We start from the raw sequence: 25,313 nt of genomic DNA, 5'->3' as shown, positions 1-25,313 counted from the left end.
CTGAAAAAATTTCAAGGTTCACTTCTGTTCTGACAAACAAATTTTTTTTTGAGGATTTCTTTCAATTTGATACCAATAAGCTTGCTAGCCAATCTCGTAAACTCTTGAAAATATTTCCGTACAAACCTGATTTTCAAGAAAATTCTTTAACTTGATTATCGTTCATTTAAGAAATAAACTATTTGATAACCGCTCTTGATGTAGTGCAACATAATTAATCAATTAATTAGGGCTCATTTAGACGGTGCGAGAACTCGCATGCGAGTTTCATTACATTGCGTCATTTGATCGGTCGGCTGAATTGATGTAACCTCAATGGTCCGCAATGTAACTAAAATCGTATACGAGTTCGCGCGCCGTCTAAATGAGCTCTTATACTTTGTGCTTGATAATCTTATTATTATAGAATCTCCTTCTAAAACTGGCCATAAATGAGTATGTAACTACTAATAAAAAGTAGGCGACTACCAAGAATGACAATAACAACTAACATGAAAGATTATATAATATACATAAGTACTTATTAACCACATGTTACTCAAAAATGTTTTTTTTAATAAGCACGTTATTTTTGGTATATTCACCCTGTAATCACGTGAGTTGTCATTTAGTATATAAATATTATGAAGATGAAATGCATAGTTAAAATTTTTAGGTACAAAATGTAAGCAAATTAGATTGAGCTGCAAGCATGAATTGGATTAATTATTATTTATGTTAAGTAATTTTTGAAGTACCATATTTGCAACATTACATGATAGAGACCATCGTATTTGCAGTCTTTATTTTTTTGCTCGTACCTACTCGTAATACTCAGGTACTTTAAAACGAGTAGGTGAATTATGGCTGCATTTTCATTATTTCAAAGGACGGGTGAACTTATCGTCTTGCCCCGTATTGACCTAATTTGTCAAATTAGTATTAGGTACAGATTTCTGGACAAATCACCGACGAACACATCACATCTGTGGTTAATTCCCGATACACTTAATTTTTCCAGATACACCTGAGTCACCTGACCTGTATCTGCCCCTATAGTTCGTTTTTTTAGCATTAGAAAGAAGGTAAGCGATCTTGACATGTCTTTTTATTAAAAATCACCATTGTAAAATAAGTCACAGCAAATATGTTAGAATTATAAATCATATACGATAATTTACATACTTTTGCTTTCATAAGTAATATAAACTATTTTTTAAAGCGTTTTTCTATATTAAAAAAAGACACGTCATGATTGTTTACCTCCTTTCTAATGCTAAAAAACCGGCCAAGTGCGAGTCGGACTCGCGCACGGAGGGTTCCGCACCATCAACAAAAAATAGACCAAAACAAGCAAACAAACGGTCACCCATCCAAATACTGACCCCGCCCGACGTTGCTTAACTTCGGTCAAAAATCACGTTTGTTGTATGGGAGCCCCACTTAAATCTTTATTTTATTCTGTTTTTAGTATTTGTTGTTATAGCGGCAACAGAAATACATCATCTGTGAAAATTTCAACTGTCTAGCTATCACGGTTCGTGAGATACAGCCTGGTGACAGACGACGGACGGACGGACGGACGGACAGCGGAGTCTTAATAATAGGGTCCCGTTTTTACCCTTTGGGTACGGAACCCTAAAAACGAACTACTCTAGCTACTCACAGCTCCATATTCTGCACGGAGGACGAAGGGCAGGAGGTGGCGGCCTTGACGTGGCAGTGCTTGTGGCACTTGAGCGCGCAGTCGCGGCACTCATAGCCCTGCTTGCCGAGCCGCCGCGCGATTGTCTTCTGGCAGATTTCGCACGTCGCGCCGCTGAGAAACGAATTTATTTTTGATACACATCACATACTTATGTTATTATTACAGTAATTGTGCCTATATACGTCCCACTGTTGGGCACAGGCCTCTCATTCGCGAAAAGGTTTGGGCTATAGTCCCCACGCTGGCCCAATGTGAGTTAGGAACTATAATACTTCTTTGAATTTCTTAAATAATTATTAAACATTTATATCAGAAAACAGGTTGAACAGGTTCCATAATATTGTTAGTAACTCTTAACTTAAGAACTATGTTAGACTATTTTTAAAAGGAAAGGAAAGAAAAATAAAGCACATACAATTCAATAATAATGTGCAGGTTGCCTCACAAAACATCATGACGAAACCTGCAGTGCACGTGGTAAATATTGATCTACCGTATTCCAAATGAAACTATCAAATAGCACGAACCAGAATCTAGTTAATAGTATGTATAGGTTTATTACAATTTTGGTCTTGATAACCATATCAAGATACGTCTCCGTTTGATAACTTTCTTGGCAAAAAATTAACTTACCCGCTCAAATGCTTAGCGATGAACGTGTGCTCGTTGTAAATGTGTAGCTTGACGCCCTTCCGCCGCCACCTCGACCGCTGGGCCACGGCCAGCGGCACCAGGTAGTGCTTCCTGATGCCCGCCTCCAGCGTTTCTAGCACCAACGTGGACGCCTCGTGCACGAACGTGCGCGCCGACGCCGTGCTGAACCCGGACATCTCGCTGAGGGAGGATCTGATAGTTAGTCCATCAAGTGACGCGTGGAAACGAACGTGATGCGATTAAAATGCGCGTCGTTTTCGATGCCGCCAAAACCAAAGAGTGATGTTAGGTGAAGTGTTTTGTTCACAATTTCCATTACGGACATTGTAATATTGGCCATATAAAACGGCATTTACATGCATTGTTTTCCACGTTTGTAAAGTCATTTTTACATAAGGAAGTTAACAATTAAAATAATATGTAAATAAATCGAGTTCCAATGAGATAGAATTATTTGAAAAGTGAATTAAAAACAGTGATAACATTCGTGTGACAAAAAAGCGTGGGTAAGCGTTTTGAACACGCCATTCAGGGAAAGAAAGTTTAGTATGAAAAACCAGTGTTACCAGATTGCAGTGCGATTACCCCCAGCGCATGAGTGTTGACAGATAGAAAGAAAGAAAATTTACCATTAGTGCCGTAATGTTACCAGCTTATATATAAATATTCTAAATAATTTATGGCAAGACAGCATTACTTGTCAGTTATAAGCGTATTCAGTTAGTAGGTATTTAATTGTGTAGGTAAAATATCATAAACATAAATATATTTTAATTTGAACGTTAGATAATATAATGTAGTCTTGCCATGCCAGAGCCATCAATTATGTAATAATTATTTTGATTACTGATAAAATACAGTGAGTTCATAATTACCCACCAACAATATGTACCTACATTCTGTATCTTTGATCTTTCTAAAGAACGTATATCGAATTACCTATATTTAATTATTGGCCAGTGCAAATAAATAAGCTTTTATCATTCCAGCCAGTGCGTTTTGCTCTTCTGTAATCCTTGAAACTTCTCAATTTTTAAAATCTCCAAATAACATTTTGTTACATATTATATACATGTTGTTTTTATTAATAGGTTAGGTACTTTTACTTTTGAATAACTCAGGTTTTGTGTAAAAAAAATTGGCTCTTCGTTAAAAAAGACCGACAGCTAGTCAACCAAAATGTATGAAACATACATTTTTATTGCTATTTTGAGGCTGGTTGGGTTGTAGCAAAAGATTCCATAGAGAAATAGCCTAAAGTGCTCTTTCCATACATCAGCTTCCTTACTTAATAATAATGAGTTGTATGGGAGGCGTGGTAAAACGTATTAAGTACTGTTAAGTTTAAAACTCGCTTAATACTTATCAAGCTCATAGCTCGCTTAAGATTGATTAGAAATGGGTTTATTTATGTATGTATAGAGTGAGCACTGTAAGTTTACTAATTTCTCCATGGATACCTATAGATTCACCTAACACTCAAAGAACAGCTCGCATGGTTATAATAACGTACCTTCTAGATGTCCTCGACTCGTCGCCAGATTGCGCTGGTGACGCGCCCGCCGAATACACGTTTCTATTGGGGACGGACAGGGCTTTATCTGAAACCGCAACAAGTTATATTTTCATAAAAGTCTCAAGAAAGACAGTCTCAAATTTGTACTGGTTGGCAGTTGATGATATTTAGCTAGAGTTAGACCAAGAAAAGTCTGCAACTGGTTTGGATTATATTCGCTAACTTATTGCATTTCAAATTCAGAGAAAAATTCAGACTGAATTCATGAAAACAATTATTTAGTTAAAGTTAAACAATTAGTTAGGTACAATTATTGTGGACATGCGACGTAGCTGAGGGTATCCGGGTATCCATGGAACATGAAATGTTTTTTTGAAAGATTAACGATTAGTTTCACTAGACTTATATCGACCGGGATATGAACCGTGATTACCTTTTGTATTGTCTTTGAGCTCCCGATATTTCGACGCAGTTAGGTACATATGCATCTTGTTCACGGGTAACAATACAAAAGGTAATCACGGTTCATATCCCGGTCGATATAAGTCTAAGTGTAAGGCCTGAGTGGACGCTCGAAGCGGAGCGTTCGGCGGGGCGTGCAGCGTGGCTGTGGGCTCACGCGTGATGTGAGCAGCGTGCACTAAGGCCGCTCCTATACATGCGCATTTGTTTAACATGCACGCCGCACGCCCCGCCCCGCTGCACGCCCAACTCGAGCGTCCACTCAGGCCTTACACTAAGTGATATAAGTGTGCACTGACCTTGGTGGTTTCTCTCGGCGCTGATGCTGCGCACGCGGCTCTGGTCGACGTCGCTGTCGCTCGGCAGATCCAGCGACGTGCCGCGCGTGCGCGACCGGCCCAGCCTATAAAACGTTACGGATTTTAGGATACATGTCAATTAGTTAATAACGTAGCAAATAAAATTTGAAATTATGTAGGTAGTGTACCTACAGTGAATTCGGGTCATGTCGGTACACTCAAAATTACAGTGTTAATTAGTGAATATGGCAAATACATTTTTAAAGTCATGTAGGTAGATGATTGACTACATGTCTGTGACGAAATGTACTAAATCAGAAATATAATAAAAATCGCACTGAAAATTATTTAATGTATGACGCAAGACTTTGCTTACTGGCTAACCAAACGTCAAATACGAATAATAGTTAAAGTTAGTGTAAAACATAACAAATGTGGTTAAAACGAATGCATGTATTATATGTAGGTATCTAAATGAGCAATAGGTACTTTAAATAACTTATCTTAATCATTCATAATTTGTGCATGGAGTGCAATATTCTAATAAACCGAACGCTTCGATTAAAATAGCTGATTCAACATATAGTTGTCGGTACACTATTTTTTTACAAGTCATTATTTTTACCAACAATATAAGCGATTATTTTCAAGATCAGGGTCGTAAACGTAAAATACTGATTTTTAAGCAACAAATAAGCAAGCAAGCAAATATTTAAAGTAGAAATATATGGACCGGACGTGACAAATGCTACATTATAAATTATTATCAATCGTACACAACGTTTAGTGTTAGTAACCGATTGCATTTTTTACTAGCCCTTTCATGTGGGGATATAGCTCAGTGGTAGAGCAATCGACTGCAGATCGATAGGTCCCCGGTTCAAACCCGGGTGTCCCCTAAGCAAAAAGTATTTTTATAATTTTTTAGTGAGTTACCTACAATTGTTTTTAAAGACGCAACTTACGTGTTAATTAAGTATTAGAAATTATTCAACAATATTGTCAAGTGGGGATATAGCTCAGTGGTAGAGCAATCGACTGCAGATCGATAGGTCCCCTGTTCAAACCCGGGTGTCCCCTAAGCAAAAAATATTTTTTTATAATTTTTTAGTTAAATACAATTGTTTTTAAAGACGCAACTTACGTGTTAATTAAGTATTAGAAATTATTCGACAGTATTGTCAAGTGGGGATATAGCTCAGTGGTAGAGCAATCGACTGCAGATCGATAGGTCCCCGGTTCAAACCCGGGTGTCCCCTAAGCAAAAAATATTTTTTTATAATTTTTTAGTTACTTACAATTGTTTTTAAAGACGCAACTTACGTGTTAATTAAGTATTAGAAATTATTCAACAGTATTGTCACGTGGGGATATAGCTCAGTGGTAGAGCAATCGACTGCAGATCGATAGGTCCCCGGTTCAAATCCGGGTGTCCCCTAAACTCACTCTTTCTTTTTTCACAAAACCTATAAAAACTTTATTTTTTGGTTAACTACAAAACAAAAATAACTACATAATTTTAATCGCATTTTTTTATGCAGATCGCCAGAAAATTCGGCAATTGTATTTTCAGCAATTTTTATGGAAATAAATACGATACGTAAATTAAATGAATAATTTAAATATCACAGAGAAAAATACCTAAAAACATGTTTTAAACGGGCAGTGTACCTATAACTTGGTTAGAAAAACTATAAAAAAACACGTCGGGAACAACGCACAACACATTAAAAACATTTTAACACTTCTAATCTAGTCACCCACAGATACTTATTAATACAAACATTAATAAATATATAAATATCTAGCAATGTAAAGCAGAAAATACTACAAAGAATATAGCTTGAATGTTCTTTTAGTCAAAATTTGTGTTTTTCCCTAAGCAAAAAAAAATCATTTTTCGCTCCTCTTGGCATGAAAAGCAATTTCGCAACCCTTCGTTTCTGTTTCCAACCTGGGGGCCTAGCCAAAATTACAATCATACATTTTTACTTTCTGTTTGGCGTTTGTCGAAACACGATTCTCATCTTCGCTAATAGGCCGTTGTTTTGTTTTTTTTTCTTTATATGTACTAACAGGGGCTTCGTATATTGAAAAACACTGTGCTAGCAAACATTAATAACTTATAATATCATTGTCTGGTAGTAGGTACATACTTGGCAGTATATAATACACTATATACAAAGGATACACAGTATATTTCACCTTCTTTTAATAGTTCCGAAGAAGTCTCTCCTTCTCTTCTGCCGCGGTGCAGGTTCTGGTGGTGCGTCCTCTGGTTTCTTGACGTAGTCTCCTTGCTGAAAATATAAGCTTGGTTAGACCACAGAATAAGTAATAGTATTACCGTACAGAAAGGACACTTCCTACAAAACCGAAGTTTGACAGCGATTCAGAGGGCCTACCGCGAACCACGTTCGACGTGTTGCCTCCCTGTCACACTTACGTACGAATTTACAAGTGCGACAGAGAGGCAACACGTCGAACGTGGTTCGCGGTAGGCCCTCTGGGTCGAATCATGATATCCCTTTCTAACTTATGGCACTGTCCCTTTCGGCTATTTGGGGTTGTCAAAATTCAAGTCATTATGTTATCTGTGGGCAACGGGACGGGAATAATTGCTCGGAGCAATGCTGAGCCGAACGGAGCCGAGTTTACCCGAAGTCAGGAGTGTCTCCCGACTGATTAGACCTACCTTAATGCTAGAAAAGTTGGAAATTATACGCTTTTGAGCGTCGGTTGCACCATGCACCACACCTCTGTCACTGTTAAAACGTTCGCAAATTTTTATTGTAGGTACCAATGTCACTGCCGAATGACGCTGATCAGTGCTGGCTGGTGCAACATGGTCCTTATTTTTTCTTTGTTTTGCAATGGGATTCATAATCATAACAATATTAAACATAATTTTAATCATCATTTAAAATGTAGGTGCCTTCAAATTCGTATACCTAATATTACGTCAAGCTGAAGCCTACTTGCGGATTAAATATTTTAATATAAAGTGTCATTCAATAGAACTTGCTAACTATGTAAACAAAAGTTACTAGTAAATTGACATTCAGTGTCAGTTTTAGTACGGCGGTTTGTTTACATAGTTAGCAAGTTCTATTGAATGACATTTTAAGTACCTACATTATTTATACATTTTGAGACCCCGCCTGATTATATATTTCTGAAAGCGCTGAAACTCTAACATGCCTAAATATGCAAAAACACGTGCGTGTTAACACAACAACCGTACCTCCGTGTCTCCATTTGTCTTAGCACCATTCTCCTTAATCCGAACTTGCCTCGCCGGCGAAGAATTCGGCGACACGTGCTGTTCTGTTCTGTTCTCGTCTATGCTTTCCATGGTGCTGGTGAGGTCTGAGTCTACGCTGTTGAGGGTGTCTTCGCGATCCACTTCGATGAATTTACCGGAGTCGGTTAGTTCGACCTTGGGGTATCATAGGGTTAGTAGGCAACACGGCACAAATTTAAGAAGGCGTTTCGCATTTTTTTCATTCTATTTAATAGTAGATGGCTCGATAAATTGGTTTGAGTACGTCCAAAAGACTGCTTGGTAGCGATAAAGTGAGAGAACGTATTTAACTAATATACGAACGTATAAAACTTAAAAAAGTTTATTTTTTTTATACGGTAGACTAAAATGACATTTCGTAATATGAACATAAAATAAAATTTCATAATATGAACTGTCATTTTAGTCTACCGAATAAAAAAAATAACTTTAGGTACCTATAAACATAATATGGTCATAAAAAAAATAAGTTTATGTTGACGCTTTCACAGTCTTGTTTCTACTAATGTGAGTGCAGAGGATTTAAGACAAACTCTTAACTAAAAAAAATAACTATAAATTATTTTTTATATGGCCTAGCTAGTGTAAGGATTGAGTAAAATTAAAAGAATGCTCGTAAAATATCAGTTTTTGACTGTTAAAACGCCTCCTTAATAAAATAAACATCCAAATCAAAATCTAGGTTAAAATTAAGTAACTAACTTCTAGCAAACGTGCTGACATGTCTAAACTAATAACGAACTCACAACTTAAACATGATATGTATATCAAATGTAAAATATGAGAATTTTGTATTGAATTTTTTCTTACCTTGATCGACTTCTTTGGCTCCTGATTGTATAAATCCAATCCAAATCATGCATCATGGTAAAACGCAGGCAGGATGAAAAAAAAAGTTAATAAAAACAAAATCAAACTTTCAATATGGAACTCATAAAACAAACAAATAAAACACACAAATTGTAGTAATTTTGAACATTACGAAAATCGATTGTAGGTAATTGTAGTTACTAATGGTTGAAATAGGGTAACGCAATAGCGAGCTAGATACAATAATTATTTTTGGAAAACATTATTTTAACACTATGTCTATGAGAATATATACTAATTAAGTACTTAAAAATTACTAAGCACGATTCACATTTCTTGTCCAACAAGCAATATTGACGCTAATATACCGCCATTACTTGTCTTACTGACCCAGAAATACACAAGAAATTGTCAGTATCAGGAGTCAATTTTCAAGTTGGTCAAAACAAGGGCTAGAGTCGTGGAATGCATGGGGCCCGATATATTCCACGATTCTTCTCTTTCCGAACAGACTCTAACTCTAAGGGCTCATTTAGACGGCGCGCGAACTCGTATACGATTTTAGTTACATTGCGGACTGGTGTAACCTCACCGAGGTTACACCAATTCAGCCGACCGATCACATGACGCAATGTAATGAAACTCTTTTAAATGAGCCCTAAGTGTTAATGAAAGAGCCAGGGGGCCTTAGTACCGGTTGTACCAAGTAGGTACATGATAAGGGGACGTCTGATGGGCCTGAATGAGAACTATCGTATATGAACAGAACCCGGAATTTTCGCGGCAAAACAAAAGACTGTCGTATATACAACTTATATAGGTATAAACAAAACTGTTTACTCCCAGATAATGTTGAGAAATTAATGATTATCTACTCCTATTAATATCACAAACCAAATAAAATATCATGTGCCGCTGTGTGTACTGACGTGTATTTATAAGAAAAAAATGCATCTGTTTCTATATAATTTTATACAAACCTGACGCAAATTTTCTTATTAAATATTTTTTTTATTCGGTGGACCGTTTTTTCTTCTAGGTATAAAACAACACACCTACACAAGTACACAACTATCGATATCGACAAAAAATGTATCTCACTCTAGTAAGATTGCGACAGTCTTTTGTTTCGCCGCGAAAATTACGGGCTCTGGTTCAAAATATCAAAAAGGGTAAGGGTAAGGGCGGTATTTCCGGACTGATACGACCTTCAAACCTTCAAGAAAAGAGCGTACTCTCATCTTAAAGGCCGGCAACGCGCTTGCAACCCTTCTGGTGTTGCGGGTGTCCATGGGCAAAAAAAAAAAAAAAAAAAAAAAAAGCGTCTCACCCGTTGCACGGAGTGTATGATGAGGGTGGACTTGTTGGCGGCGCTAGTGGGGCTCAGCTCCAACTCTCGCAGCGCCGACTCTGTTAGTGCCGAGTTTTCGTGCCCTGAAACATATAGTTGGTCAAACCAAATTGTCAGTAAATAAGAACAAAAAACTATACTCATCCTTTTCTTTTGGGTGCTAGTACTAGTGTAATGTAAGACAAAGATAGTATGATTATATCTGTCTATGTTTGAAATGAGACAGACCTTTGACAAACTTTAAATGTCATATTTACATCAGTTCCCGGGTAGCAGTAGGAGTTAGTATCAACACTATAGTTCGTTTTTTTAGCATTATAAAGAAGGTAAGCGATCTTGACATAACTTTTAACTGAAAACGCTTTTTAAAAATCAGTAACTAACTTATGAAAGCAGAACAATATAAATGATCGTATTAGATTCATAATTGTTACATATTTGCCATTATTTATTTTTAAAACGTGTTTTTCAATAAAAAGACGCGTCAAGATTGTTTACCTTATTTCTAATGCTAAAAAAAAAGAACTATACCTATAGACCCTAATAGGTATATTGATGTGGTCAGCCAGCGTTAATACAAATCCTGAGGGAATAGCAACAACTTTTGTTTCGTTCGTTAAATAATTACTTACGTGCAACTTGAAGCTACTGAAAGACTGGTACAGTCAGCAGCAGAAGTTGCTAAGCGGGCGAGGTGTTCAAAATTACCCTGACGCACTTTATTCTCTTAACAATAAAGTCGCGTCAAGATCATTTTGAACACCTCGCCCGCTTAGCAACTTCTGCTGTTGACATGGTACTGACCGTTCTGTTTGAATATCGTCTTGGTGGTGGTGGTAAGGTGTCCCTGCGGCGACATCGTACGTAGGGATTCTTTAATCTTTACGGGTCGAGAGCCGAGGTCTGGTATGTCGGCACCCTCGATGAATAGGAACTGAAAACATTTACACATGTGAGGTTAAATGTATGATATCGATTCACTTAGCACCGCTGCAATAAAGTTCATGATTAATCAACAGCAGTAAAAAATTAGATTTATTATTTACTAGCTTTTGCCCGCGACTTCTTCTGCGTGGAATTAGTTCCAGCAGTTAGAGTAAGTACAGCGCCTGGATAAAATCTAATGGCAATAATTTTGAGCTATGACGATATGACGTCACCCATAAGCGTTCTGGCTCAAATATGAGCCACTGGGAGCTGACAGATTAATTGCTTACACTAATTAAAAGGCAATTCATTAATTTTCTCATCACCCCCCTTTTCACGGAGCAGCCGAGGCGCTCACAAATATCTGAACACGCCTTTATTAAGCTTAGAATAAATTTAAAAGTGGAAAAATTACTGTCTTGGTTGAGACTTGAACTCACGGCCTCTGGATCGATACTCCAGCGCTCTGCCATCTGAGCCACCAAGACCTCATCCGTAGCCAGCAAATCTTTCCACCATATTATGGATCAAGGGGACCCTAGCGACATCTACCGTAAGAGTGTTACACTTCTTAAACGGCTACCGGAGTTCCAAGTCATATTACACGCCTTTATTATCATATTATCAATATAAAGATAAGATAAAGATAAAAGATAGTTTATTTAAGTAGGCATATTACAATGCGCTTATGAACGTCAAATAAAGCTAAACGGCTCCAACCCTACACCTCTGCCCCGAGAAGATTTAAATCCCCCCTCAATCGGAGGAGGGTATCCCAATATGGGACCGGCAACAAACAAGCCGTTAGAGTGCGTGTTCAGATATTTTGATCATCTCGGCCGCTCCGATATATCTGATGGCGACTGGACATACCTCAACAGTGAGTGTGCCCGAAATGTCGTGTTCTTCCATAGGGCGTGTCTGCAGCGCGATTTGTTGTCGCTGCGAAGGTGCCGCCAGCAGCTCGTCTATACCCACCAAACCCAGTCCAAGGAACCTGTAACATTACTCAAGGTCATTTACGTATTAACGATTAGATATATCTTCGAAATTATCGCAAAGAAAACAATAAGTCATAAAATTAATGTAATACCTTTGTAAATATTGTAAATATATATATATATCAAATAAGTCATTCACCGCAGGAGTTAAGTGGAACTGAAACTTTATAATTATGTTTATAGTCTGTGCGGAAAGAGAAGAGTCGTGAAATGTATGGGTTCCAATACATTATATGACTTCTCTTTTCGCACAGACTCTAGATGTTTGTTCCTCCATTAAGCAAATATGGCAGGATGAATTGGCAAATAAGTTGGTTATGAACTTGTGGTAGGTATAGATTACGTACGTTTTATCCCAGATTTTTTCCTTCAAGATGGTGAAATAAGACCCGTAATTTAAAAGGTAATAGGTACAATAAGGGAGTGCATGTAGGCAGTTTTATGACGCATACGAAGTAGCAGATTGAAGCTAGTTTAAAATACTCGTCTGTCAATAAACTTTGTCAATTAGGAAAACGCGTGAAATTCAAATTTTATATGGTGGATTGCTCTTCGCGTCTACGTTTTTTAAATTTGCCGCTTTTTTCTACTGACAGAAATGGCTTGACAGATTATATTTGTACCTGTGTGTGGAGGGGCCCCCGCCGGGGGAAGGCGGGCCTGTGCGGTCATACACTTCGAATAGCAGCTCCGCGGTTTGTGGTGACAGATCGCTGTAAGAAATCGGCACAAAATTACTTCTGTAAACCCAACACTTCACCTTTTTACTGTTAGATATACTATGTATTAAAAGGTTAAATGGAAGTTTCTGTTTACACGTTTCTTTTTTGCTACTTATAAAGAGTTTATACCTACAGCCACATATAACATTTAAATTGACAATTAAATCAGTGCTCTCTTCTCTTTTATTAATCTTCTGCTAATAATCCGCCTCAAAGGATCAATGGATTGGTTAGAAATTAGACCAAAAATAACAATAATTAGTATGGATAGGCCGCGTCTTACTTGGCGGTAAGAAAACTGTGTTAGCTATCTTCCTCGCGTTCTATACCAAATGTGAAACAAGAAATGCTCTTTTCTTTTTCTTAAAACCCCTTCTCCTATCCAAGGGGTCCTTGGATTGGGTTTACAGCTTGCAACGCCTACGACGAGGTGTTGCGCAGAAACGCTTGGATCATGTCTCGAATGCTGATGATGTACCACGGTTCTATCTACCTATGCGGCGCTATGTGGGGGATCTCCCCGCTGGTTACCAAGATTTCAGGTCAGATAGAACTCACTGGGTACTTCCCGTTCGACAGCAGTGACTGGATAGGGTGAATAAATACTGATTAACTAAATTGATTCCATACTTACAATAGGAAGTGTTCCTCCCACTGCGGTTGGTTAGTGTCCTTCTTAAAGGCGGTCTGGTTCTTCTGCGGGGGCTCATCCATCTCAACCACGCAGTATGGTGCACTGCAACCGGCCTTGCCTGAAAATAATCCAGAGGCCGTGAGTTCAAGTCTCACCCAAGACAGTAATTTTTCCACTTTTAAATTTATTCTAAGCTTAATAATAAATCCGTCTAAGTTTAAGCTTGTGGCGCGTCAGTTGATGTCTTTTGTGGTCAAAGTGCCAAATAGCCACTTCGAAAACGAGTGTCGGGCGCATTGGCCCGGACCCTTGGCCGTTCTAGCGCGAGTCGTCCTTTACAGCTGTAGCATTGCTGGGATATGGGATATGTCATTGTCGATTTCCATGACAAATTGATCCGTCACTTTTTTTATCAACTAAGGGTAACATTCCATTTCTGACCGCAGCTGCACTACTGGTACTGAACGCGTCGGTGTTACTGTCAATTTCCATTGTAAAATGAACAGTAGTGCAGCTGCGGTTGGAAATGGACTGTCACCTTAAATGACATTCACTGACAACAACGGAAAGATAGAGGTCCCAAGCTAACATGAGGATTGAGGACCCAATGAGCGTCCAAGCAAGGTTCGCTTTCTTGTGAAGTCGGGGCCAAGTTGCAGCAAAACAAAGCTCACGGATTGATTTCTTAATAGGAATAGAGTCTGTGCGGAAAGAAAGATCTATGGGGCCCAATACATTCCACGACTCTTCTCTTTCCGAACAGAGTCTAGTAAACAGCTTTTTAATTTCATTTTCAAATAACACGATGAGGCTAGTTATATGTGTTTCGAGCAGGTGATGGGAGTAGGTATTGAAACACCTTATGTTTGATAGTATAAGAACGTATATTCTCTAAATGCCTGCCTATATAATACATGTTAGGTTGCGCTGACACAAGCAATATGCGTTTAGACTGCAATGTTAGTATGTCTCACAACAGTTTAAATTCGAATATGCGTTTGTGTTATAAACCAGAGTGCTACCGTTAAACACTGAAAGGGGTCATCTAGAAATCATGTGATCGTTTAAAGGGGGGGTGGGGGTAAGAAAAGTATCACGAATGATCACGATTGGGGCCCCGGTCAGAGAAGATATCACGTGAAAAACAACAATATAATTCAAGAATTTAATTAGGTCAAATAATCCGCTCTATTTTATATGCGATAAAATCACCAAATATCACTCACACAAAAATAAATCAAATATGATCGCATGATTTCTGGACGACCCCAAAGTGGCTAATTGCCATATTCCAATTTCCTTACCTCCCAAGTCCTTAGCGCCGACGACCTTGACGAGCAGCCTCTTCTCGCCGAAATGCACGTTGGATAAGGACGCCGACGTCGGCGTCGACGCGTACATCCGGTCGTGTGACAACTGGAACAGAACGTAAACATTTGTGGGCACAGATAAGACATCCTCTAGACTGAGCATAGTAGCGCTACCCCCTCTGCCACAAATATACGGTAGTTTTACTCCATCTTCGAGTCAAAGTGTCTTTGTGTGACGTCCGTGTCTTTGAACGGACCAACTCGCTCACCTCGTCCCCCGCACCCCAGTATTTTTGGCAGCATCGGTTTCATGAAATAATTGCTCTAAACTCCGTCTAGAGGATTCCTAGTCTATGTCTGTGGGTTCCCATCAGAGAAGGGTTCTTATGCTTCATGTACATGAGGAGCCATAACAACATCTTTTCAGATAGGTACGAAAGCACTCAAATTACACATTTGATAAGAGAATAAGAGACTAGAGTTGGACCAAAAAAAGTCTGCAGTGTGTTTGACAGCACACGCAGTGCCAGGGTTATTTATACGTCATAATTTCTTAGAACTTTGACATTTACTTTGAGTGTTCTGTCAAAATCTCTGCAGAATTTTCTTGGCCTAACTCTACCCCTTTAGGTATGTCAGGTATGTGGATTGCAGACACAGGCTTAATCAGAAAATGAGGCTATATAGTCCTTAACCTTTGGGTCCACAGGAAAGTCGTGAACCAAATTTCTGTGTAGATAGGTACCTATATTGTACTCACCATGGAATCATAGTGGAGGGGCAGCCGCGGCGACGTATCAAAGTGTCTCCTCAGCCGCGGACACGTGGGGTAGTGCGATAAATTAAACGACAGTTGCGTGCTTCGGAGCGCATTCACCACGATGTCACTGAAAACACATATCAAAAACATTTTTATAAAATCGTCTGTGAAATCGATAATATAGCTGTAGGTTAATAGGTAAATCAAGATACTTGTTCTTTATACCTACTGAAATACACCTAACGTGTCAGTAGGAAAAGGCGTGAAATTCAAATTTTCTACTGATGTTCTCTAATTAGTTACTAGCTAGACTAATCACGCCCTCACTAGACAGAGAATGAAGGACTTTTGAGCAGACTATCTAGAACCGAAATAATTCAAAGCTCTGCCCTTGAGCTCCATCATCCGACACATTGAGATGGTCGAAAAGGCTCTTGAGTAGGAAAAAGGTAGTCGAGGGGGAAATTACACAAAAAAACCGGCCAAGTGCGAGTCGGACTCGCGCACGGAGGGTTCCGCACCATCAACAAAAAATAGAGCAAAACAAGCAAAAAAAACGGTCACCCATCCAAGTACTGACCCCGCCCCGCCCGACGTTGCTTAACTTCGGACAAAAATCACGTTTGTTGTATGGGAGCCCCACTTAAATCTTTATTTTATTCTGTTTTTAGTATTTGTTGTTATAGCGGCAACAGAAATACATCATCTGTGAAATTTTCAACTGTCTAGCTATCACGGTTCGTGATATACAGCCTGGTGACAGACGGACGGACGGACGGACGGACAGCGGAGTCTTAGTAATAGGGTCCCGTTTTTACCCTTTGGGTACGGAACCCTAATATCCCGATAGGTAGAAATGTACCTAATATCCGCAGGGGACCCTGGAATAACCAGAGATGATGGTAAGTAGGCCCTTACCTGACTAGTTGCTGTAGGTTTGCCTCGTTGGAGGACGTCTTCAGAGGTCCAACGGGGGCCAGCGCCACTTTGACCTCTGGCCAACCGTCGCATCGCAGTTCCCCCGTCAACTTCTCTGTTATACAGACTATGTTGAGGCGAGCGCGGAACCTGGAATATGTAGAACACGTGTTTGAGTGTGTTGGTTAAAATATGTAGATTTTAATATTTAGCGCCTATTTTTGTATTTTTTTATGTTTGAGTCAAAAGTTGTCCTTAACTGCTATTCTTTTTAATGATCATAGTTTAAAGTATATTCTGTCTTCGTAATACTAACTTGAGAACAACCTCATAAATACTAATATGCAATCCAAGCAAGAGCGTACGCAGGACCAAGTACCTCTTTTCCTGTGTATCCCAAATTGCCCGACCATTAAAGTTTCAGGGTACGATGTTGGTACGATGACCTCCGCTGACCCTAAAGGGGCCCACTGATTAACAGTCCGCCGGACGATATCAGCCTGTCAGTTAGAACAAAAAGTTGACAGCTCCGAACAACTGACAGACCGATACCGTCCGGCGGACTGGTAATAGTGGTAATCAGTGGGCCCCTTAAGTCGCATATCATACACATACATCTTACCTATTCACATTGACCCGGTAGTGGGACACTTCCACCTTCTCCCCTCGCTGACTGAAGGCTTTGAGTTGGAACGCCGGCGTTGCCTCACAGTCACACGTGATGGTCTGAAACATTTACATTCTGATTCATCCTTACTAGTACCAGGCGTGTCTCACTCCGCGATTTCGTCGCTTTGCTACAGGTAGCTAAAAGTACATCCGTTCGGCCCCAATTTTGGGGAAAGCCATAAGCCGCGCGTGGCGCTGTCGCCACCTAGCGGATCGTAACAGACGCGTTTTGTTAGAGAGTGAGTCTTCTGTACTTAGTACTATTATTTATTCTGTGCTAGTACTATACCTACAGAACTTCGCTTCAGGTTTTTTATGATACAGGAGGCAAACGAGCAGACGGATCACCTGATGGTAAGCGATTACCACCGCCCATGGACACCCGCAACACCAGACCGGGTGTAAGTGCGTTGCCGGAATTTAAGATGGGAGTACGCTCTTGTGTTTTGTTTTCGCTTCGCTTCAGGGAAGCAAGCACTTGGGGCACTTTGTTTGCAAAAATATATGGTTGTGTAGTAATTAATGTAATTATCTTATTTATGGATAATGTTAGAGCATCAAAGGCGGACTTAAGTTACATGGCAATATTTGCCAGTAAACCTAAGGGACAGAAGGGACTGATATCAGTTGATTCAGATGATCAGATGATTTGAGCAATTTCTACACCTAAGTCTGATCGAATCAAAATAAATTGGTGGAATTTTATGTTTTTTTGCAGTTCAGTAACCTGAAACTTCTAATCATAATAATATATGTATGTTCAAACAATCCTCACATTTGGTTTTATTTGTAATCGATGGAAAGCACTAATACACAATACACAATATTAATAAAAAATTATTATCACTAACCAGTCCGACGTGACCCTTCTGCTTTCAAACGCTTTCTAAATAAAGATCAGAATGTCAAAGTTCAACGTAATCTGGGCAGTTAGAAAACTATCGAACCAAACTTTGGATACATCGTATCTCACTAGTGGGTAAAATTCAATAATCAACCGTGTTGCAACCTAATTAGGTTCAAATTTAGAAAAGTGGTTTCGAATTGATAGGCGTTATAGGAATGTCATCCGCCTACGTGCCTACGATAACCTTTTGTTATTTAGAATATAGTCATATTTTTCAATATAAATGTCAAGTGGGGATATAGCTCAGTGGTAGAGCAATCGACTGCAGATCGATAGGTCCCCGGTTCAAATCCGGGTGTCCCCTAAAATACTTTTTAGTGCAATATGCAACTCAAATCATTTTAATTATTGTAGCAAATATTTGTTAACTATACTTTATTTTCAAGAGCATTACCAAGTGGGGATATAGCTCAGTGGTAGAGCAATCGACTGCAGATCGATAGGTCCCCGGTTCAAATCCGGGTGTCCCCTACGTACTAAGTATTTTTTTTTAATTGGCCGTTATTATTTTTAATTATTAGGCGACGCGACAGGCGACGGGAACGATCGGTTTTTAATTTAATCAAATTGTATTTATAATAAAATAATAATCTCGAAAATTTTACTATTTATAAAAGATTTACTTTTTACTTTAAAGTAACTTTTCCGGCCATACAATTCTACGTCAATTTGTTTGCCCATTAATGCTAACTCCAATTAGGTACCCAATTGTCTGTTCCGCTCAAATGGGATTGCGGCTGAATAGGGCACTCGTTTATATTAAAATACATCCTATTATAAAAATAAATATTAAACTGACATACTTTCACTTTATTTTGATTGCTGTATGAAACTAATAAGTTTTAATTTTATTTTGAATTTAGTTTGGGCATGTTTGGGTCAGCTTGACAACTTCTACATTATCGACACAGACAGGGCATAACCGCGAATTTCGAAAATAAAAGTTTCATCTTTCTCTCTAGTGTCCTGTTCTGGCTATCGTTGGGATCTGCAGAAGTGACTGAGCGGAAAATAAATGAAACTTCGATTTCTGATGTTCGCGGTAGCTCGCCTAGTGTGGACTCTCTTTAATGATATAGGAGGAACGAGCAGATGGTAACCGCCTGATGGTAAGCAATCACCTGAGTCGACGTTTGTGCGGTTATTCTAACCTCCATTCCAAAATTTTTTTTGATATTTCCTTGAGTAACCAAGTGTAAGGCCTGAGTGGACGCTCGAGTTGGGCGTGCAGCGGGGCGGGGCATGCGGCGTGCATGTTAAACAAATGCAAACGTATAGGTAGTAGCGGCCTTAGTGCACGCTGCTCAAATCCCTTGGGAGCTCGACGCCACGCTGCACGCCCCGCCGAACGCTCCGCTTCGAGCGTCCACTCAGGCCTTACAAAGGTCGCTGTGCGTTTGAAAATATTTTGGCATAACCAATGTTGTCAAGAGTCACATAAAAAGTTTTCAGTGTCGGTTCTGGCTAAGTTTTCTTGCCAAGCTACGTCAAGGACCTATGGCACTCGTAATATATGCTGTGCCATGGCCGTCAGTGAAATCTTTGCGTAGTCTGCGGCGTTTGTTACCCCAAGTGGTCTTTTCCACGTCATTAGAGACAGATTACATCTCTAGCAATAAGTGAACGAGAAGAAAATATATGAGTAAATAGGAGGACTCACCACGTCGTCTTTGGAGTCGCACTCGCAGAAGACGTTGGACACGCTGGGCGGGTTGCTGTCCAGCGCGCGCACCAGCTCCACTCCGATGCCTTGCTGGAACAAGCAAACGATTACTTAGACACGCACTCATTGTTAGTTAAATCATACAAATAGAATGGACCTTAATTAAGGATAATTATTAAGGATTTTATAATTATAAGATTTACAAGCAAGGCCAATGTGGAAAAGATCGAATATATAATGTACAGAAGAGAAGAGTTTTGCGATATAACGCCCTACCTGTCATTAAATGATCTTTAAAATCCCATGTCTTATTAATAATAAAGTACTGCCGGCCTAGACAGCCGGCCTGAGTCTCAATAAGTCCCGATTTGCGACAAAATTCCGCACCCCACCCTGTATAGTCTTTGAATAATTAAAGTAACAATCAGTAGTAATTATTGTCATCGTTGGCAGGTTGCTATGGTTTACAACGTCATAACAAACACCGAAGTGAGGGTTCGTCACCACCTAGTAGGGTCGCCCCCTTACAAGTTACAATAAGGGAAAATAATTTACTAGAATATTTACTTAACATTAGGGGTGTATACAAGTAAATTGTTTCTATTTGTGGTTGTCTGATGGTGTTTATAATTCCAATTCCAATTGATTTTCTACAAAAACAGAACTAAGTAGATGTGCACGCCGCCCAATAGTATGTTGTTTATTGTGATTTGAATAATAAAGGAAGAAAATTCAACGTATGCCTACATGTAACTGTACTCGTACTAGTCAGAATCATAAACTACCTAAGGATAAATACCTAATTATTAATTATATAACTTAAATAATATTCAAAACAAGTTTAACCTTTCAAACACAAAAATCAAAATGACAGATTAAGGCAAACGGTGAATAGCTAATTTGAATTTGTAGCGCGTTTATGATTAACGCCAATAGTAATTTTAATGATCTGCCTGATGAAATGTACCTATCATTGTGTAGTACTCAATTATTATTTTTAGCCAATATAAATAAATAAACCCAAACAGGTAGGCCTTGCCTAAACAGTCCGTCGTTATCAATCAGTCTAAAAGCTTCGCCACTCAATGTCAAATTACGCACGAAATGCTCTGACTCTGACTAATGAGCGTCGGCCATGATTTAAGTAGCGTTTTAGGATTACGAAGATCACGCGGAAGAAAAATTTTGTTTTGCTAGAAAACATGGTAACCTAAAAGAAAGGTTGTCTGAAACAAATTGCTTTCTAGCTATAAGATCGCCTGTTGTCTGCCTCTATCTTTAGTCAATTGTTTTTTCGTAAATGTTTTCAAGACATTTTGGAAATTTTGAGAATTATAAACTGAAACAGCGAGGAAATGTCGCCAGCATCCTTGGTACAATGCCTCAAGGGCCTATTTTAGATTTAAGCTAGTTTTTAATTTCTTTTAGTAATACCTACCACTGTATATATCTTGTTTGTAAATAAATGTTTAAAAGAATAAACTGAAATAGATATTATACAATAAAGAAAATGTGACCAAATCCACCAGGCGGGAATCAAAACCGCGTCTTCTGATCTGATTACGCAGCTAAAAAAATATTATAATAAAATAATTTGATTTGTTCCCTAGTTGAACATTTGAGAATGTTCTTCAACTTGCATATTGGTAGTCTCATGTCTGAAAACGTGGTTGAATTTAAGAGCCCATCAACGTGCACACTAGTCACACGTCAATCTATAAACTCAAAACAAAAACGGCCGTTTTAACTTTGACGCATAGATTAACGAATCCAGCAGCATAGAAACTTGTTTGATGTATTCAAAAGGTACTTTAATACAAGATACAGTACGTAGTAGTCCCCTTTTTTAAATATAATTTGTTGAATTTAAATAATCGCGATTATTTAGCAGTGGCGCTAGTGTGCACGTTGATGGGCTCTTAATTATATTTCTCCATATAACACCATTAAACCTTGGTGATAAGCCTCACGTTTCTTATCGACATGGTTACGATGGTAATCAAATTGTTTTATTATTTGGTCACGAAGAACTATTGTAATTATTGGAATAGCATGTTACATGTTATAGCATAATGTCTACTCGCATCAATTTATTGGCTATTATGATTAATTTTGGATGTAAGAATACCTACTTTAAAAGTTTAATTAATATTTAATTTGATCGTGTAATGCAAAAACTCCAAATGCGTGTTAAAATGTTTTCTTTGATTTTTTTTTAATTTCATCGAGAGAACTTACAGTTCGAATCTTTCGTACGAGATATTTTTTTATAAATATCAACACAGTGTATAAAAGACCATTATAGATATGAAAACAACCTCTACGTATAATGTATGGATAATCGCATAGAAATAGGAAAAAAAACTATACCTGAATTAATATTTAAGTACAATATTCGCCTTGTATTGTAGTGAGCATGTTTGACATGCACTAGAATGACAAATTGAATGTCAAACAATTTCAATTAAACTTGCATAACATCATTAAGGGACAAAAATATCGTCATGCATCCGTCAGACGGTTATCACAACACCAGTTTCGGTATAAAAGTCGAATATCTCAAGAATAATCTAATGCACATACAATGTTTTGAAACAAATTCGCTATATTATATGTAGATGTTTGCCTCAGCCAATAACCTCTGTAGTTGCTGCTATTATTTACAAATCTTCCCAACGACAAAACCAGCATATATCTGACCTATGATTACAAACTGTTATTATAAATCTGTAGATAAAATTGTATTAGAAACGAGTTCAAAAGAGTTTATTGTGAATAGTATTTAGTTGGCACAAAAACTAATACATTGGCGGTTCGCCAATCGCTAAGTCCATTGTTGAGAGTTATTTATTGAGGGACGCTAAACGTTTGCGTTCTTCTAGGTCTTAGACTGGTTGGTTGCTAAACAGGGAAGTGCAAAATATTGTAGTTACTTATACCGTAAATCCGAAATCCGACAGATGAAGTAAACACCTAGATGGGGGCGCCATTACGTTTGTAAGCATCTTCGAGGCCCTTTTCTTTCACTGTGCCCGAAGGGACCTCGCGCGAGGCCCCTCTTAGGGGCGCGAGGCCGTGACTTCGCCCACGCTTAGCTACGCCACTAGTGAGGACTTGAGGAGGCTGTTCAGGCTGTCAAATTCAAACGTTAACTCTCGGTAAAGGATACAGCCGACAACTAACTTCGGCCGTCAAATTTTGGTCACAATATTTTACTATAGCTATACTGGCTTGTATCTAAGCATAAGTAATTCATTCAACCAATGGGTTATAAAAATACAAAGTAGGTAAGTGATGTAACGCGGCATCCCGATTCCCGACCTTGTCTCGCGGCCTTCACCCGCCGCCGCGGGCGCGCCGCCATCGACTCTTTTATCGACTTATTGCTACTTATGGGACCAATGTACAAACCATACCGTAAAAGTATAATATACCATACTGTGTCCTTGAACATAACTTTGCCCACCGCGTCACAGTTCAGTTAAAGCGAAATAACTTAACCTTTTCGACGCCGTGTCAAACACAAAAGCTGTCTCTCAGACGCCACGTCACCGAAGTGTCAAAACTGAAATTGAACTTTATGCATATGCACCTAGGTTTATGTTGCTCTGTGGTCTATGACTGATTAAAACGTCTTTGGCGTTGGACCTGCGGTGCGTATGTATCGGTCATTGGGACCCTATTACTAAGACTCCGATGTCCGTCCGTCCGTCCGTCTGTCTGTCACCAGGCTGTATCTCACGAACCGTGATAGCTAGACAGTTGAAATTTTCACAGATGATGTATTTCTGTTGCCGCTATAACAACAAACACTAAAAACAGAATAAAATAAAGATTTAAGTGGGGCTCCCATACAACAAACGTGATTTTTGACCGAAGTTAAGCAACGTCGGGCGGGGTCAGTACTTGGATGGGTGACCGTTTTTTTGCTGGTTTTTTCTTTCTTTTGCTCTATTTTTTGTTGATGGTGCGGAACCCTCCGTGCGCGAGTCCGACTCACACTTGGCCGGTTTTTGTTTAACGACTTGTTAGATTTGACAGATGTTTGTTTATTTTATGGATACAACAGATTTGAGCTTAAATTACCGCTTGCAGGACAACTCTCGGTCTACAGTCTCACACATACAAAAAAGACACATACACATACGAGGGGTATTCAAAATATTCTCGGTATGAGAATGAAAACAAACAAGTACGAAAAGTTTGATATTTTTATTTTTCAATATACTCCCCCCCTATGTTCATACACTTAAAAGATCGATCAATTATTTTTTTTAATCCCTCGTAAAAATATTTTTTATCTTTCGTGTAAAAATGCTCCTCCACTGCCGCCTTCAATGCTTCATCGTCAGAAAATTTATTTCCACGCAGATCCCTTTTAAGATTGGGGAGCAAAAAGAAGTCGCTGAGGGCTAAGTCCGGACTATACGGTGGGTGAGTAACAGTTTTAAACCCACATTCAACAATAGCTGCCTTGGCAATATGAGCAGTATGGACGGGGGCGTTGTCATGCAGAAGCAGAATACCTTTGGTTAACTTTCCTCGCCTCTTTTCTTTAATTACATCCTTTAATTGACGTAGAATGTTAGCGTAGTACTGTCCTGTGATATTTACACCTTTTTCTTTATAATCGATTAGTAATACTCCTTCACAATCCCAAAATATCGTGGCCATGACCTTGCCAGCTGAAGGGATGACCTTGAACTTCTTGGGATGAGCTGAACCCTTAATGTGCCACTGCATGGACTCTTGTTTACTCTCTGGGTCATAATGATGAACCCAGGTTTCATCTCCAGTAACTATTCTTTGCAGCACCTCATCAGGATTTTCACCGCACAGGTCAATAAAATCGGAACAACAAGCTACACGCATGTCTTTTTGAAGCCGAGTCAGCATTCGCGGAACCCATCTTGCACTTACTTTTGACATATTAAGATGGTCATGTATAATATCATGTACGGTACCAATAGAGAGATTGGTTACTTGTGCTATAGATTTTACCTTCACTCGACCATCTTCCAATATAAGTTTTTCCACTTTATCAATATTTTCTTGTGAAGTAGCTACTACAGGCCGGCCAGGTCTAGGGTCATCTTCAATACTCTCCCTTCCGCGTTTAAACTCGCTTGACCACTTTTGAATGGTAGATAAAGAAGGAGCAGACTCACGGTAAACACAATTCATTTCCTCTTTTATGGTTTTTTGATTTTTACCCTGTTTTGTCAAGAATTTTATCACGCATCGATGTTCTAATTTAGTTAACATTGTCAATTCGCACATGATGTTCATGTTTGTTCAGCAATTGCAGAAAAACAAAAGACCATCTCGGTTCGAATTATACTTTTTTTTAATGTCAATGAATAAACCTTAGCGGCCAGTAACGAAAGAAATTTTAGAAGAGGTCGTAAGATATCAATACCGAGAATATTTTGAACGCCCCTCGTAGTCTGACAAAAAAGATTGATTTGAAAGTGACGACAGTAAGTACAGTATTGCCACTTTTTAATTTCTACTCTTCTTTGCCAGGGTATAAGTATAGACGTTCTCGTACTAAAATTAATTTAAGATTTATGAAAGTTTGCTTTGCTTATTTCAGATGCTTGCATAGTTATTAGATTACCTATGATATTACGACCCGAGGGCCGAGAGGACTACAAACGTCGATAATCGTATCGTTATCTGCTTCTATACTGCTGAATATGCCAGAGCATAGGTATTC

At 38.8% G+C, this 25,313-nt stretch overlaps 1 protein-coding gene and 6 non-coding genes across 15 annotated transcripts in view; 6 read left to right on the top strand and 1 right to left on the bottom strand.

The window, feature by feature from the left end:
* LOC134658792 (uncharacterized) overlaps positions 1–25,313 on the bottom strand; it is a 78,019-nt gene that overhangs the window by 3,870 nt on the left and 48,836 nt on the right. For 6 of the 9 annotated variants that reach the window (XM_063514441.1, XM_063514440.1, XM_063514445.1 and 3 more), the window contains exons 3-19: positions 19,592–19,684; positions 16,978–17,081; positions 16,356–16,505; positions 15,438–15,564; positions 14,672–14,783; positions 13,368–13,485; positions 12,635–12,724; positions 11,884–12,007; positions 10,888–11,017; positions 10,063–10,166; positions 8,733–8,753; positions 7,863–8,057; positions 6,824–6,918; positions 4,619–4,722; positions 3,855–3,942; positions 2,321–2,533; positions 1,646–1,798 (exon numbers count right to left, since the gene is read on the bottom strand). In XM_063514441.1, coding sequence (XP_063370511.1) covers positions 1,646–1,798; positions 2,321–2,533; positions 3,855–3,942; positions 4,619–4,722; positions 6,824–6,918; positions 7,863–8,057; positions 8,733–8,753; positions 10,063–10,166; positions 10,888–11,017; positions 11,884–12,007; positions 12,635–12,724; positions 13,368–13,485; positions 14,672–14,783; positions 15,438–15,564; positions 16,356–16,505; positions 16,978–17,081; positions 19,592–19,684 — 2,021 coding nt within the window. The remainder of the gene's footprint in view (positions 1–1,645; positions 1,799–2,320; positions 2,534–3,854; positions 3,943–4,618; positions 4,723–6,823; positions 6,919–7,862; positions 8,058–8,732; positions 8,754–10,062; positions 10,167–10,887; positions 11,018–11,883; positions 12,008–12,634; positions 12,725–13,367; positions 13,486–14,671; positions 14,784–15,437; positions 15,565–16,355; positions 16,506–16,977; positions 17,082–19,591; positions 19,685–25,313) is intronic. The other 3 variants (XM_063514442.1, XM_063514443.1, XM_063514446.1) reach the window with 3 other exon arrangements.
* Positions 5,446–5,517, top strand: Trnac-gca (transfer RNA cysteine (anticodon GCA)). Its single transcript has one exon. It is a non-coding gene; the product is annotated as a tRNA-Cys (tRNA).
* Positions 5,627–5,698, top strand: Trnac-gca (transfer RNA cysteine (anticodon GCA)). Its single transcript has one exon. It is a non-coding gene; the product is annotated as a tRNA-Cys (tRNA).
* Trnac-gca (transfer RNA cysteine (anticodon GCA)) lies at positions 5,806–5,877 on the top strand. Its single transcript has one exon. It is a non-coding gene; the product is annotated as a tRNA-Cys (tRNA).
* Trnac-gca (transfer RNA cysteine (anticodon GCA)) lies at positions 5,985–6,056 on the top strand. The gene has a single exon. It is a non-coding gene; the product is annotated as a tRNA-Cys (tRNA).
* Positions 18,164–18,235, top strand: Trnac-gca (transfer RNA cysteine (anticodon GCA)). The gene has a single exon. It is a non-coding gene; the product is annotated as a tRNA-Cys (tRNA).
* Trnac-gca (transfer RNA cysteine (anticodon GCA)) lies at positions 18,331–18,402 on the top strand. Its single transcript has one exon. It is a non-coding gene; the product is annotated as a tRNA-Cys (tRNA).

The sequence above is a fragment of the Cydia amplana genome, chromosome 23, assembly GCF_948474715.1.
Source record: "Cydia amplana chromosome 23, ilCydAmpl1.1, whole genome shotgun sequence".
Lineage (NCBI taxonomy): Eukaryota > Metazoa > Arthropoda > Insecta > Lepidoptera > Tortricidae > Cydia > Cydia amplana.
Note: the sequence above shows the minus strand (reverse complement) of the source record. Positions and strands in the feature narration are given on the sequence as shown.